Source organism: Heptranchias perlo, chromosome 19 (assembly GCF_035084215.1).
Source record: "Heptranchias perlo isolate sHepPer1 chromosome 19, sHepPer1.hap1, whole genome shotgun sequence".
NCBI classification, from domain to species: domain Eukaryota; kingdom Metazoa; phylum Chordata; class Chondrichthyes; order Hexanchiformes; family Hexanchidae; genus Heptranchias; species Heptranchias perlo.
This window is the reverse complement of record NC_090343.1, coordinates 37,150,009-37,166,362: the sequence shown is the minus strand read 5'-3', so window position 1 is coordinate 37,166,362 and position 16,354 is coordinate 37,150,009. Positions and strand designations below refer to the sequence as shown.

At 43.3% G+C, this 16,354-nt stretch overlaps 1 protein-coding gene across 1 annotated transcript in view; it reads right to left on the bottom strand.

The window, feature by feature from the left end:
- The window catches only part of fam210b (family with sequence similarity 210 member B), a 43,156-nt gene extending 27,783 nt beyond the window's left edge, over positions 1–15,373 (bottom strand). The window contains exon 1 of the mRNA XM_068000612.1: positions 14,938–15,373. Coding sequence (XP_067856713.1) covers positions 14,938–15,168 — 231 coding nt within the window. The 5' untranslated portion in view covers positions 15,169–15,373. The remainder of the gene's footprint in view (positions 1–14,937) is intronic.
- Between the last annotated feature and the right edge of the window lie 981 nt (positions 15,374–16,354).

The following is a 16,354-nucleotide window of genomic DNA, read 5'->3' as shown; positions in this document are numbered from 1 at the left end:
TCACAATGCACTACATTCAAGCTTATTCAATTATCAGCCTCTAATAGTCTCTAGGGTGTCTCACACATTGACCACTGCATTCAAGCATGCTAATCCCATGATTATACTGGTCTCAGAAATAAATAATCTGGGACGATTTTGTTTCCATGCAGAAACTCAGAGCAGTTTCACTGACAACAAATTGGTTTAAAATTTAAAAGGAAAACATACACATGTTCAGTCAGCACTAAATGTTTATTTTCCCCTATCTAGCAAAGCAATTCCAGTAAGCTCCCAGCTGACCTAGAGTTTATCATATTAATTACATTAGTCTGCAAAGCAGTATGGAATAGCAAGTTTACTTTTTTGAATATATTATGAGGTGGCAAAAGAGGGTGCCAACAGTTCTTTACCATTGTTAAATCTGTCAGAAACTGTTGGTACAAACAGTAAGCTTACTCTGATCAAATACGTTTCATCTATTCCATATGGTCAATTACCTCATGGAATAGATGAAGCATGTTCAATTGGAGGCAGACCAACAGACTTAAAAAATATATATATATATATATATATATACACATTGACAGTTGTTAAAACTGGATAGCCATGTGGTGAAGGATGGAATACTAGAGCTAGGGAAGAAGTATCTGCTGGTATATTATAATGGTATGTCAGCACAGAATTATTGGATTGATACAGAATGTTGAGGTCTATGTACAGCAGCTCCTGCGTTCTGGAGATCTGACTTAAGTGCCGAGAGATCTTTTTGTGCTCAACCAGTTAAAGTGTTATGAAGGACATACAGCCGGAGCCACACATGGTGAAGATCATTGTCATAGGGGCAGAGGTCCGAACTTTGAGTGCAGTAATTGTTGGGAAACACTTAAGAAGTTACAATTGGATAAACAAGTGGCAGCGATGGCGAGATGAGTTGGTAAAAGAATGGGAGTGTCCAGAAGGTTTTACTGTCGCTGCCACCAACATTAATGCTCTCCAGTGGTGGGATGGTGTAGCCCTGTTTGTCAAGGTTGCTTTTGAATTCAGTACACTCCAAAGACATGCAGATAGTGGATTTGATGGAGATTGCCCAGTCCTTGCCAGATTCTAACCTAACTACACCAAAATGTGTGGCTCCGGCTGTCTGTCCTCCATAACATTTTAACTGGTTGAGCACAAAAAGATCTCTCAGCACTTAAATTTATCCACCATATCTTATTGTTAAACACATTCAGACATATTCCTGCATGCAAGAAATACTATAATGAAAATCAAGATCTTGTTGCTAATTTTATTCTGATCATCTCTTGTGGATAGACACGATGCTTGCTGTTTTTCACCAAGATATAACAATGTGGTTTGACCATAACAATGGACACAGCAGAGTTATTGCCTCAAATGAGAACATAAGGCCAGTGGAGCCAGAAAGTTTTTTGGGGATCAGGTTTTTGAAGAACATGTTATTTTTGATGGCTTTTTAGAAAAAGGCGTCAGCCATGGCTCAATGGTAGCACTCTTGCCGTTGAGACAGAAGGCCGTGGGTTCCAGAGACTGGAGCACACAATCCAGGCTGACACACCAGTGCAGTACCAAGGGAATGCTGCACTGTCAGAGGTGACGACTTTTGGTTGCGACATCACCTGCTCTCTTAGGTGGACGTAAAAGATCCCAAGGCACTGTTCGAAGAAGAGCAAGAGACTCGGCCAATATTTATCTCTCAATCAATATCACTAAAAACAGATTATCTGGTCATTATCACAGTGCTGTTTTACCCCCTCCCCCTCTTAGTTTTGTCATACAAGCTTGATAGTTCTTTCAAAATACCAGTGAAAGGCATTCTGGAAACAGACTAAGCAGACTTGCCAATGAATGTTTTACTGAATTCTATCAAATGATCAGGACAATTGGGCTACATCAATCATTCCACTATTTGCTAGTCCACCATCTTAAAATCTAGTTTATAAATTATGCCGTCATAATTTGTTTTTCCTGTATGAATGAAAATGTAGTCTACACTCCCACTTCGAGCCCTCATCACTCCCTTCCAGGAAAACAAAACCACACTACAAAACTAAAATGTACAATTTTAAAAACACAACATACTAGAAGTACAAATGAACATATGCTCTCCAGTTTTTTGAAAAAAACAGTACATGTACCTAGAGAACCAGGGCAACTCAGATAATTATGGGATTAAAAAATAAATTGGGGGTTTTAATAACAAGAACATCAACATTAAAAGGTACTAGGAAGTGCCTCCTTACTGTAAATTGAAAACAAGTTGTACAGTTCTGGCCTTATTCATCATCTGAGCTTTATTCTGAGGTACTGAGTAGACCATCAAATGGGCAATCCTTGCATTGTTTGAGATGCAGCTTTAACAAAAAAAAGGAAACAAAAAGCACTGTATAATGGTGTCTGTATTGATCTGCTGCCATAATCTGTGGTCCAGGTTTCCACAGACAGCCTGTTAGTGTCAGTTTACCATTGTCCTTATAAAGCCAATTTTGGTGCTTGCATTGCCAAGCTTCCTTGAAAGGCTTTTTTTTTAAGAACCACATCCATAACTTTGCACTTGTGTGATTATTCTTCCTGGTCAATTCAGGGTTACGTTGACAAATTAGCCTAGACAGGTAATGCTAAATGACCATGGAAAGCATTCATTGTTAGTACAGCACATTAATATAGCAAAGCATCTATTTGGCCTTCGATTCCACACAGTTCTTGCCTGTCCTACATTAAATTCTGCATCAGCCATCACTTTTCTGGGACCGGAACAGGTGCACTTTCATCTTCAGGTAAGCGGTAAGTTTCAGTACCGCAACAGGGCTGGTTTCCTCCAGTGGCTGCCGACATTACGAATGCACTGTTTTACACTGATGGCCATTAATAATAACGACTCCGCTTTCATTCACCATGGTGTTGCTAGGCATATCACCATGCAGGGTACGGTAGCATAGTGGTTATGTTACTGGGCTAGTAATCCAGAGGCCTGGACTAAATCCAGAGTCATGAGTTCAAATCCCGCCACGGCAGCTGGTGAATTTAAATTCAATTAATTAAATTCAATTAATTAAATAAAAATCTGGAATTAAAATACTAGTATCAGTAATGATGGTCATGAAACTACCGGATTGTCGTAAAAACCCATCTGGTTCACTAATGTCCTTTAGGGAAGGAAGCCTGCCGCCCTTACCTGGTCTGGCCTATATGTGACTCCAGACCCACAGCAATGTGGTTGATTCTTAATTGCCCTCTGAAATGGCCTAGCAAGCCACTCAGTTGTAAAATCTCGCTACGAAAAGTCATAAGAATAAAACCGGATGGACCACTAGGCACCGGACACGACAACGGCAAAACACCAAGCCCAGTCGACCCTGCAAGGGTCGACCCTGCAAGGTCCTCCTTACCAACATCTGGGGACTTGTGCCAAAATTGGGAGAGCTGACCCACAGACTAGTCAAGCAACAGCCTGACATAGCCATACTCACAGAATCATATCTTTCAGCCAACATCCCAGACTCTTCCATCACCATCCCTGGGTATGTCCTGTCCCACCGGCAGGACAGACCCACCAGAGGTGGCGGTACAGTGATATACAGTCAGGAGGGAGTGGCCCTGGGAGTCCTCAACATTGACTCTGGACCCCATGAAATCTCATGGCATCAGGTCAAACATGGGCAAGGAAACCTCCTGCTGATTACCACCTACCGTCCTCCCTCAGCTGATGAATCAGTCCTCCTCCATGTTGAACACCACTTGGAGGAAGCACTGAGGGTAGCAAGGGCACAGAATGTACTCTGGGTGGGGGACTTCAATGTCCATCACCAAGAGTGGCTCGGGAGCACCACCACTGACTGAGCTGGCCGAGTCCTGAAGGACATAGCTGCTAGACTGGGCCTGCGGCAGGTGGTGAGCGAACCAACACGAGGGAAAAACTTACTTTACCTCGTCCTCACCAATCTACCTGTCGCAAATGCATCTGTCCATGACAGTATTGGTAGGAGTGACCACCGCACAGTCCTCGTGGAGATGAAATCCCGTCTTCGCACTGAGGACACCATCCAACGTGTTGTGTGGCACTACCACCGTGCTAAATGGGATAGATTCAGAACAGATCTAGCAGCTCAAAACTGGGCATCCATGAGGCGCTGTGGACCATCATCAGCAGCAGAATTGTATTCCAGCACAATCTGTAACCTCATGGCCCGGCATATTCCTCACTCTACCATTACCAACAAACCAGGGGATCAACCCTGGTTCAATAAGGAGTGTAGAAGAGCATGCCAGGAGCAGCACCAGGCGTACCTAAAAATGAGGTGCCAACCTGGTGAAGCTACAACTCGGGACTACATGCATGCTAAACAGCGGAAGCAACATGCTATAGACAGAGCTAAGCGATTCCACAACCAACGGATCAGATCAAAGCTCTGCAGTCCTGCCACATCCAGTCGTGAATGGTGGTGGACAATTAAACAACTAACGAGAGGAGGAGGCTCTGCAAACATCCCCACTCTCAATGATGGCGGAGTCCAGCACGTGAGTGCAAAAGACAAGGCTGAAGCGTTTGCAACCATCTTCAGCCAGAAGTGCCGAGTGGATAATCCATCTCAGCCTCCTCCCGATATCCCCACCATCACGGAAGCCAGTCTTCGGCCAATTCGATTCACTCCACGTGATATCAAGAAACGGCTGAGTGCACTGAATACAGCAAAGGCTATGGGCCCTGACAACATCCCAGCTGCAGTGCTGAAGACTTGTGCTCCAGAACTAGCTGCGCCTCTAGCCAAGCTGTTCCAGTACAGCTACAACACTGGCATCCACCCGACAATGTGGAAAATTGCCCAGGTATGTCCTGTCCACAAAAAGCAGGACAAATCCAATCCGGCCAATTACCGCCCCATCAGTCTACTCTCAATCATCAGCAAAGTGATGGAAGGTGTCGTCGACAGTGCTATCAAGCGGCACTTACTCACCAATAACCTGCTCACCGATGCTCAGTTTGGGTTCCGCCAGGACCACTCGGCTCCAGACCTCATTACAGCCTTGGTCCAAACATGGACAAAAGAGATGAATTCCAGAGGTGAGGTGAGAGTGACTACCCTTGACATCAAGGCAGCATTTGACCGAGTGTGGCACCAAGGAGCCCTAGTAAAATTGAAGTCCATGGAAATCAGGGGGAAAACTCTCCAGTGGCTGGAGTCATACCTAGCACAAAGGAAGATGGTAGTGGTTGTTGGAGGCCAATCATCTCAGCCCCAGGGCATTGCTGCAGGAGTTCCTCAGGGCAGTGTCCTAGGCCCAACCATCTTCAGCTGCTTCATCAATGACCTTCCCTCCATCATAAGGTCAGAAATGGGGATGTTCGCTGATGACTGCACAGTGTTCAGTTCCATTCGCAACCCCTCAGATAATGAAGCAGTCCGAGCCTGCATGCAGCAAGACCTGGACAACATCCAGGCTTGGGCTCATAAGTGGCAAGTAACATTCGCGCCAGATAAGTGCGAGGCAATGACCATCTCCAACAAGAGAGAGTCTAACCACCTCCCCTTGACATTCAACGGCATTACCATCGCCGAATCCCCCACCATCAACATCCTGGGGGTCACCATTGACCAGAAACTTAACTGGACCAGCCATATAAATACCGTGGCTACGAGAGCAGGTCAGAGGCTGGGGATTCTGCGGCGAGTGACTCACCTCCTGACTCCCCAAAGCCTTTCCACCATCTACAAGGCACAAGTCGGAGTGTGATGGAATACTCTCCACTTGCCTGGATGAGTGCAGCTCCAACAACACTCAAGAAGCTCGACACCATCCAAGATAAAGCAGCCCGCTTGATTGGCACCCCATCCACCACCCTAAACATTCACTCCCTTCACCACCGGCGCACTGTGGCTGCAGTGTGCACCATCCACAGGATGCACTGCAGCAACTCGCCAAGGCTTCTTCAACAGCACCTCCCAAACCCACGACCTCTACCACCTAGAAGGACAAGGGCAGCAGGCGCATGGGAACACCACCTGCACGTTCCCCTCCAAGTCACACACCATCCCAACTTGGAAATATATCGCCGTTCCTTCATTGTCACTGGGTCAAAATCCTGGAACTCCCTTCCTAACAGCACTGTGGGAGAACCTTCACCACACGGACTGCAGCGGTTCAAGAAGGCGGCTCACCACCACCTTCTCAAGGGCAATTAGGGATGGGCAATAAATGCCGGCCTTGCCAGCGACGCCCACATCCCGTGAACGAATAAAAAAAAAGTGAAGTTCATCCACATTGTTTATTTAACCTAATGGATAATCAGACTATTCACGCAGACTCAAGTGAAGGACCTGCCATCAGCTTGCCAGATGTATAAGTCTGAGATATCACAGTATCATTGTCATAGTAGGTACAGCACAGGAGGAGGTCATTCAGCCCATTGTGCCTGTGCCGGCTCTTTGAAAGAGCTATCCAATTAGTCCCATTCCCCAGCTCTTTCCCCATAACCCTGTAATTTTTTCCCCCCTTAAGTATTTATCCAATTCCCTTTTGAAAATTACTATTGAATCTGTTTCCACCGCACTTTCAGGCAGTTTATTCCAGATCATTACAATTCACTGCGTAAAAAAGTGTTTCCTCATGTCGCCTCTGGCTCTCTTGCCGATCACCTTAAATCTGTGTCCTCTGGTTACCGACCCTTCTGCCACTGGAAACAGTTTCTTCTTATTTACTCTGTCAAAACCATTCATGATTTTGAACACTTCTATCAAATCTCCTCTTAAACTTCTCTGTTCTAAGGAGAACAATCCCAGCTTCTCCAGTCTCCCAACATAACTGAAGTCCCTCATCACTGGCATCATTTTAGTAAATCTTTTCTGCATCCTCTCTAAGGCCTTGACATCCTTCCAAAAGTGTGGTGCCCAGAACTTAACACAATACTCCAGCTAAGGTCTAACCACTGTTTTATAAGATTCCTTACTATTACAACACCAGGTTATAATCCAACTGTTTTATTTGAAAATCACAAGCTTTCGGAGGCTTTCTCCTTAGTCAGGTGAGTGACGAAGGAGAAAGCCTCCGAAAGCTTGTGATTTTCAAATAAAACAGTTGGACTATAACCTGGTGTTGTAAGATTCCTTACATTTGTCAACCCCAGTCCATCACCGGCATCTCCACATCATGTTTTATAATAGGTTTAGCATAAATTCCTTGCTTTTGTACTCTATGCCTCTATTTATAAAGCCCAGGATCCCATATGCTTTTTAAATAGCCTTCTTAACTTGTCCTGCCACCTTCAAAGATTTGTGTATCTGCACCCCCTTTAAAATTGTACCATTTAGTTTATATTGCCTCTCCTCATTCTTCCTACCAAAATGTATCATTTCACACTTCTCTGCGTTCAATTTCATCTGCCATGTGTCTGCCCATTTCACCAGTCTATGTCCTCCTGAAGTCTGTAACTATCCTTCACATTTCCGACTTTCGTGTCATGTGCAAACTTTGAAATACCCTCTATACTCAAGTCCAGGTCATTAATATATCATAAAGAGCAGTGGTCCATCTTTGAACTGTATGTCTTGTAGTCATGCAGCAGGACTGGTTAATGGTTGAACAGCAATGTAATAAAAAAAATTACGCTTCATAGAACAGGACGCTCATCCTTAGCCCATAATGAACTTGTGATCAGGCCACACAGTGTACTACAGACGCTTCTCCTTTGTGCTACTGGTAGCATGCCTAACTGCTTTACTGCTTCAATGACCACTCATATACATCAAGTGTTGCTGTCATTATGTGGGCATTACACTGGTAAATTGGACAGACCTGTGAAGGCACTAAAAAAAAATCAGAAGCCTCAGCTCAAACTAAACAAGTGCAACCTATATAAATAGAGAAGTCATTTATAATCTAGACTTTATACTAAACCTCGTGTCACAACCAACTGAGAAATGAGTCAGGACAAACATTTAGGGAGAAACTTTCCGTGGCAGTCAGGTTGACGTGTGTTGTGCAAGAAGTGCAGAGAAAAAAAGTGAAGATTTCCTGATGCCATTTTGGAACGTTGCCTGTAGTGGGCTTTTAGACATGCAGCATATTTTAGACAGACTTCACAGAACGTTTTATCTGACACGTTAGAATGTAAAGTAAAATATCGGTCCATCCTGGCAGATGATGATCACAGTCCGTGTCAGAGATATCTATATTGATTTTACATTTTGATCCAGTACGGCAACTTTTTGCTACATCACAGGTATGGGGAACTGGTATGGATGGCAGGAGAATTCACAAGAACGCCATTTGAATTAATATGCTTAATTTCCTCTTTACACTTCAAAATCCTAATGGACGATACAGTGTGGGAATGTGGTAACTACATATGGAAAGCTCCTAACGTTGGCCAGGTCATCAGAGATGCTACCAGACCAAAAAAAAAGGGAAAAAAATATTATTTTCCAAAAAAAAAATCGAAGTGAGTACAACCTAGTGGTCATCTGAAGAATAGCAAAGGCAGAGGCAATTTGCCTGATCTGCTTCTCAATTCAATAAAACGATGCAGACGCATAAAAATACATTCATGAAAAGAAGAAAGCCTTTGAAACCACCATCATCAATGACCACAATTGACCTTAGATCTTTCACTATGAAAGCAACTAGTTGCTTGTCATTCGCTTTTGTGCTCTCCCCTATACTGGCCTGTTTCACATTCAGATATTTTAGCTGGGACAGAAACCAATCTCAAAACCAGAAGAATTACCTCCTTTAATGATAATTTTGTGGTATTGCAGATCTACACAAATCACTGTTGGTGATATTATCCACAATTTTAATGCAGTCATCAGCCTGTTTATTTTAAATGGGTTAACACTTCTGTTAAACAGTAGTCAAGGGAATGTCACACTTATGCTTTGAGCATTCATCTGACAATGTCACCAAATGTAAGCCATAGGCACATATTGCAAACTGTACAATGAATCTGATTTTCTCCAAACACCCTTAATCCCATCATCAGATCAACACTGTCCAAATGCTGCGAATCAACAAGCACACTGCTGGAATCCAAAACAGGCGCTTTTTCCAACTTATTTCCGTGACCTTTTCAGATGATCCCAGTGGCGCTGAATCAGATAACATACATTAGTAAAAAGGTTCACTTGCTGAATTGGTACATCTCTTTGCTAATGCAGCATGTAACTCATCTTGTCTACTTTTATCTTCACCACACAGGCACAGTCTTGCTCCTCAAGAGCTTAAGCTGCTTATTTTGTTTCCGATATCACATTACTAACCTTTTCTTTGCTTTCCCGCTGACCTATCTCGATTCTATTACTTTACCAACAAATTTGGTAATCAAAGATTTCATGCAGAAACCATTAGTTGGGCCCACCTGCAAGGAACGAACTTTAGCTGATGTAGCAGCTGATTTCCCTGACTAACTCCAGGTGTTTCACATCAGAAGCACAAAGATCTTTTAACTGTTATTATATCCTCACATGCAGCCATATAGATGTAAAGAATTCGCATTTATATAATGCCTTTCACAAAAGACCTCAGGATAGTTTACTTACAGCAGCTTCACAGTCAGTGAGTAAGCAGGTAAAAGATCAGATTTCTGCTTAGATCCAGTTAGACTTTATGTCCTTAAAAGGAACAGGCCAGTAGGACACAGATCCACCTTATAAGAACACAGCTTTTCACAAGGTAGCCCAGTGACCACACATTTTTAACACAGGTCATTTTGAGAAGGCTACGTAGATGTCAACACTCCCAAACTTATTTTGTTTACTGTTATAAAATAGTGTATACTTTGACTTACTGTGAGCAATACTACGGGGATCTGCTAGTTTTAATATAAAGCTGCTTCTACTTTCTGCAACCACAGAAAAGAGGCCCTTGGTTCTCAAACAAGACTGCTCCTCAATGTCCCTTTTACTTCAGGTTGGGGAGGAGGATAATGTAAATACATGGGACTGCTTCCATGCCAAAGACAGGATTTAAAAAAAAATTCATTCATGGGATGTGGGCGTCGCTGGCAAGGCCAGCATTTATTGCCCATCCCTAATTGCCCTTGAGAAGGTGGCGGTGAGCCGCCTTCTTGAACCGCTGCAGTCAGTGTGGTGAAGGTTCTCCCACAGTGCTGTTAGGAAGGGAGTTCCAGAATTTTGACCCAGCGATGATGAAGGAACGGCGATATATTTCCAAGTCGGGATGGTGTGTGACTTGGAGGGGAACGTGCAGGTGGTGTTGTTCCCATGTGCCTGCTGCCCTTGTCCTTCTAGGTGGTAGAGGTCGCGGGTTTGGGAGGTGCTGTCGAAGAAGCCTTGGCGAGTTGCTGCAGTGCATCCTGTGGATGGTACACACTGCAACCAGTGCGCCTGTGGTGAAGGGAGTGAATGTTTAGGGTGGTGGATGGGGTGCCAATCAAGCAGGCTGCTTTGTCCTGGATGGTGTCGAGCTTCTTGAGTGTTGTTGGAGCTGCACTCATCCAGGCAAGTGGAGAGTATTCCATCATACTCCTGACTTGTGCCTTGTAGATGGTGGAAAGGCTTTGGGGAGTCAGGAGGTGAGTCACTCGCCACAGAATACCCAGCCTCTGACCTGCTCTTGTAGCCACAGTATTTATATGGCTGGTCCAGTTAAGTTTCTGGTCAATGGTGACTCCCAGAATGTTGATGGTGGGAGATTCGGCGATGGTAATGTCATTGAATGTCAAGGGGAGGTGGTTAGACTCTCTCTTGTTGGAGATAGTCATTGCCTGGCACTTGTCTGGCGCGAATGTTATTTGCCACTTATCAGCCCAAACTTGGATGTTGTCCAGGTCTTAATGAAGCAGTCTGTGCCTGCATGCAGCATCTGAGAGGTATGCAACTGAACACTGTGCAATCATCAGCGAACATCCCCATTTCTGACCTTATGATGGAGGGAAGGTCACTGATGAAGCAGCTGAAGATGGTTGGGCCTAGGACACTGCCCTGAGGAACTCCTGCAGCAATGTCCTGGGGCTCAGATGATTGGCCTCCAATGACCACTACCATCTTCCTTTGTGCTAGGTATGACTCCAGCCAATGGAGAGTTTTCCCCGATTCCCATCGACTTCAATTTTACTCGGGCTCTTTGGTGCCACACTCGGTCAAATGCTGCCTTGATGTCAAGGGCAGTCACTCTCATCTCATCTCTGGAATTCATCTCTTTTGTCCATGTTTGGACCAAGGCTGTAATGAGGTCTGGAGCAGAGTGGTCCTGGCGGAACCCAAACGGAGCATTGGTGAGCAGGTTATTGGTGAGTAAGTGCCGCTTGATATCACTGTCGACGACATCGTCCATCACTTTGCTGATGATTGAGAGTAGACTGATGGGGCGGTAATTGGCCGGATTGGATTTGTCCTGCTTTTTGCAGACAGGACATACCTGGGCAATTTTCCACATAGTCAGGTAGATGCCAGTGTTGTAGCTGTACTGGAACAGTTTGGCTAGAGGCGTGGCTAGTTCTGGAGCACAAGTTTTCAGCACTACAGCCGGGATGTTGTCGAGGCCCACAGCCTTTGCTGTACCCAGTGCACTCAGCCATTTCTTGATATCATGTGGAGTGAATCGAATTGGCTGAAGACTGGCTTCTGTGATTGTGGGGATATTGGGAGGAGGCCGAGATGGATCATCCAGGATGTGGAAATAATGCCTGCATATGGTTTATCTTGAAATAATCAGTTAGCTGATTAGATAAGTCAGTCAATCAGACAAATGTTACAGCTTGAGCCTGCGACAGTCCATTATAAGTTTTCATTATTATCCAATGGTTGCAAATGTACAGACATGATTTTGTTTCCCAATTTTCATCTCCTGGAAACAATGACTCACAAAGGGGTAGTTTCATTGGCACCAGCAGCATTCTGCTACCTTGCTCAAAGTCGCCATTCTTCTGAGAAATTTGCCAGGCCATTTTGGCATGCGGCTATCACAACTGTACCCAATCTTGTCCTGATCTGATGTCCACACATTGGCAATCAGGAGCCAGGACCCTGGGCGTTATTTTCTCCTCCCTAGCCCAGGGACAGTGAATGCAATTGCAGCATTCCCACCATGACACTGATTGACTTCCACTAACTTAGTACAATGCAGTGAGGGCTGCAGTGGATGATGGAAGCTTCCACTTTGCTAGTGTGCACATGGTGCATTTAGCCTCAAGAGCCGTGCAGGCATCATTTCACTGAACCTATTTCATCCGAAACAACAGGAAGATTTGACCCAGAACACTTTGCCCTGCTTTATCCTCCAATCATGGGCCACCGAGATAAAGTAAATCACAGCTGACTAATCATTTCTGTTTAAAAATCCATCCAGGGCCATAATTCTCATGTGACAAGGGAGATAGATTTCATGGGTCATGAGTTTCACATAGTAACTACAGATCCTCAGCTAAATTATTTCATTCATAATTCCCAACACAAAGACGACACTGAAAAGCTGCGAGTGAAATGAACGAGCATATAGTATAATCAAAGAAAACCATCACAGTAGAGAAAAAAAAACTCATTAAATTACTGGGGTATAGTTTTGCCTTTTAGTAACAGCATGACATATATTATGGAATTTCTTCTGCATTATGCCATGCATGAACTTCTTCGAAATCCGGCATTCAAAATGTTGTGGTCAGTACTTGTCACCACTTCGTGAAAAGTAACATTAATTAAATTATTGCATTAACTGCATCTCAAGATATTTTCAAGTCAACAACATATGTAGATTTGTGAATATGTTTACTTAGCTTATTAGATACATGAAAAAAATCCATTCATTCCAATACAATAAAAATCTCTGATCCACTGTGCAGTAAGTCATTACTGACCTATTCTTCACATACAACTTTACCATTTCTAATTAAATTACTTATTCCACTGATGTAGGTTTTTACTATTACAATTTTAACCTAGATACTTTTCAGTTTGTTCTTGATTCAAAGAAATGTTCTGTTTTGTACAAAGTTCACAGTTTCAACATACACTGCACTTGATGTTTCATAGCTCATCACGCTCAAATGGACTGGCTATTGGGAAAAGTTTCTCCACATCTGCTATCTCATCATGATATGTGACATTACCAGAGTGTTCACAATGCCACAATATCTGGCTGTGATTTTCCATATTCAAACACAAGTGAGTGTTTGAACGCCAACCCTCCCCTCAAAAATTAAGATAAGCAAAATATTCTGACTCATGAAAAATTATTTTTATTTCCATCATCTTCTATGAGTCACAGTCTTATTTGCAGTAATATATATTTATTGAATACCCTTTTGATTACCAATAGCAAAGCTATTTTCTACTGTATTAAAATTAGTAATTTATGCAATACTCCACTCTGAACTGCAGTGGACCCACCACAATACAGTCAATTGTCTAGCACAGAAAGGTCATGGTTATACATTAACTGGAAACCGTCTGTGTTGGGATTCATTAGTTAAAATGATTAAATCAGCCTTCAAAAAGCAGCCAGTAACAAACATTATAAAGTTTCTTGTACATTATGCCATGCATGAACTTCACTGGAAATCCTGCATTCAATTTTTTTTGTGATTATTGCTTGGCATCACTTCACAGAAAAGTAATATTAGCAACTAAATCAAATTATTGGATTAATCTCTCAAGATATTGATCAACTCAACATACGTGGGTTTAGGAATATGTTCACTTAGCCATCATATCACCAAATGAATCAAAACACTAATCCTTTCCGTCAGATGTGAGGCAGACTGTTTCCATAAAACTAAATTTATATGGGCCCCTTAAACAATCTGTAACAAAGACCAAACAGCATTTTCATGGTCTTCTTGGTCCATTTACATAGGAATACATAACAATCTTAATTGGCCTGTCGTCACTTACTCTGCTTACATATCCCATCTGTCATCCTTCAGTGATTGAGCCCATTACCATTTTGTTCAGTCCATGTTTCTTTCATATTGTGTGTCATTTATAAACCTCTGGGGGCCTTGAATGTGTTTCGGATAAGCTATCGCTGTCCCAAGACGCCGTGTTTCACTACCATAAAGTAAAATAAGTACTGTACTGCAGTAGCAAAGTTTCACATAATCAGCGTGTGATTTACAAAGAAATACCCCTGCTGCAAGGAATTAGTGCAAAGTATGAGATTTTCATGAACTGAAGTACTAGCCGTCTAAATGCTGATTTGGGAAAATCTTGTATAAGACTTTTTTTTTCAAAACTGTGGTAAATTAGTATTTCTTTTCTGGAATAAAACACGTGTTTTGGCACTTTTTTCCAATAAGTTTTTCAAAAACATAGTTTGGGGCGTCGTTGCCCATTTAACATTTTATTTTCTGTAAGCAGTTTGGGTTCTACTTTCAAACAAAGAAGTACAGTGAACTTAACCACACCTTAATTTGCCCCAGTCTCGTAGCATTCCCCCTCCCAGGGCTCTATCATCATGCAGGCTGTAGCGGAGCGAGATATCCTTGACTTAAATCTCTCAGCCTCTTCCAAACCGCTAAGAAGACAAAACTCTGACCAAGGGCTCTCTCTCTCTCTCTCTCTCACTGTCGACCATGAATATCTGACAACTAATAAATACCATTGCAAGAACTCGGCTTTGCCATTTTCATTTTTTGTTTTTGGCTGCTGTTGGTTTAACACGTAATTGTTTTAAAACAACTGTAGCTGGGGAGCTGCAGACAGGCTGGAAAACTGTTGGAAGCAGAGGCTGCTGCCAAATGATCGAATCAGCCACATATTTTTTTTTTAAAAAAAAACTTTCTACCCCAGCTCAACAAGAGCGGTGGGATCTGTAGGTTCACATGTTAAGCAAACAACAAGAGTTTGAGACCTTTGTTTTGTCAGCAGACTCCCGCCTCCAACAACACTACAAGCCGGCGGAGTTACTGCAGCCAGAGCTCTGCAATCGTTACCATCTTAACGTTACAAAAACAACAAAAAAAACAAGCCGGCGCCACTTGCTCACCGTGCGCAGTCCTCCCAATGCACCGACGCGGGCGTCTGGCCATCTCTCCCCAGCTGCACACCCCGGTCCCTTGCAGCGGGCTCGCAGGCTGCTGTGATTCCCTCTGGCGGTGTAGGAGCCCTTCCTGACAGCTGCGCCGATCCCACAGGCGCGGGCTCCTTTCCCAAAGCATTTGTGCAACAACAACAACGCATGGCTCTGCCTGGACTGGAGGAGAAAGGGTGAGAGCATTGTCGGCTGTTCCTTTATATATATATATATATATATTAAAAATCGCCTCTCCTCCTTCCTCCTCCCCTTATGCAAAGAGAATAATAACAAAAGTCGCACAGATAGAGGAGTCTCGGAGTGCCTGCCACTGCCCGGGCTCCTCACTATTGCCACTAGCTTTGCTCCTATTTCTCTCTCCTCTCTCCTCTCTCTCTGATGCCACCTCTCCGCGTGATTCAGCTGTTGTCAGTTTTACACCAGACCCGCCTCCTCCTTCCACTCCCCCCCCCAAAAAAAAACATTGCAACGAACTGCCTCATTGGCCGGGACGTCCGATGATTGACGTGGGGCGATCCCGCGAACGCTTAAAGGCAAAGTTCAGTCAAGGAATGGAAATGCAGAATGTAGATAATAAACCGGGCGCAACGACACAACAAAAGGGAGCCGGTGTGTTTAAACTCTTTTTTTCTGCACCCAGTCTGCTCCCTTTTTCCTAGAAATAGTTTGGCTTATAAAACGGGGGAGGGTCGGCGCAATAACCCCTAACAGTATGAAACTGGGGATTGCAAAAGCACAAATATCACAATGTTTACTCAACATTTACCTTGGAAATAAAGGCTCCTTTGATGCTGTCACGGCCCAGACTAAAATGCAAATAAATGCTTTCATATCAGAACAGCCTGGTCTATAGGTAAGGAACGCCTCGTACGAAACACACCAGCCACTAGTAGTTAAATCTGCTGCTTTTCTCACTTTAGATCTTGCTAGATACTGCATGTTAATAGGAAGGGCAGTTACTTTCTGCAGTTGCTGGAACTAGGGCATTTATACGTGTTAGATATAATATTTATATTTAATCCACTTCATTGAAAATAAATTGTACATGACATATTAAGCATAACTTTCAAAGTCTATAAAAAGAGTATTTTAATGCAATTTTTGTCTTCACTTTCCTGGGTAATATTTTAAATGTATTTTTTTATTGAGATGACCCATTGTGTGGAATATACAACAGGATTTCAAAAAGTAAAAGAGGAGGAAGATCAGGATGTGGTGATCTGTGACAGCAATTGTAAGATTTTAAAAAGATCTCGATTGTAGGAAGAGTGTCTCTGGGTTAGAAGAGAAATTGGCTAACTGGCGAGGTGCCATGTTTGGTTTCAGACCCTGTAAAGACCTGCTCTCACCGCATTCCTGCCCCCAGCTC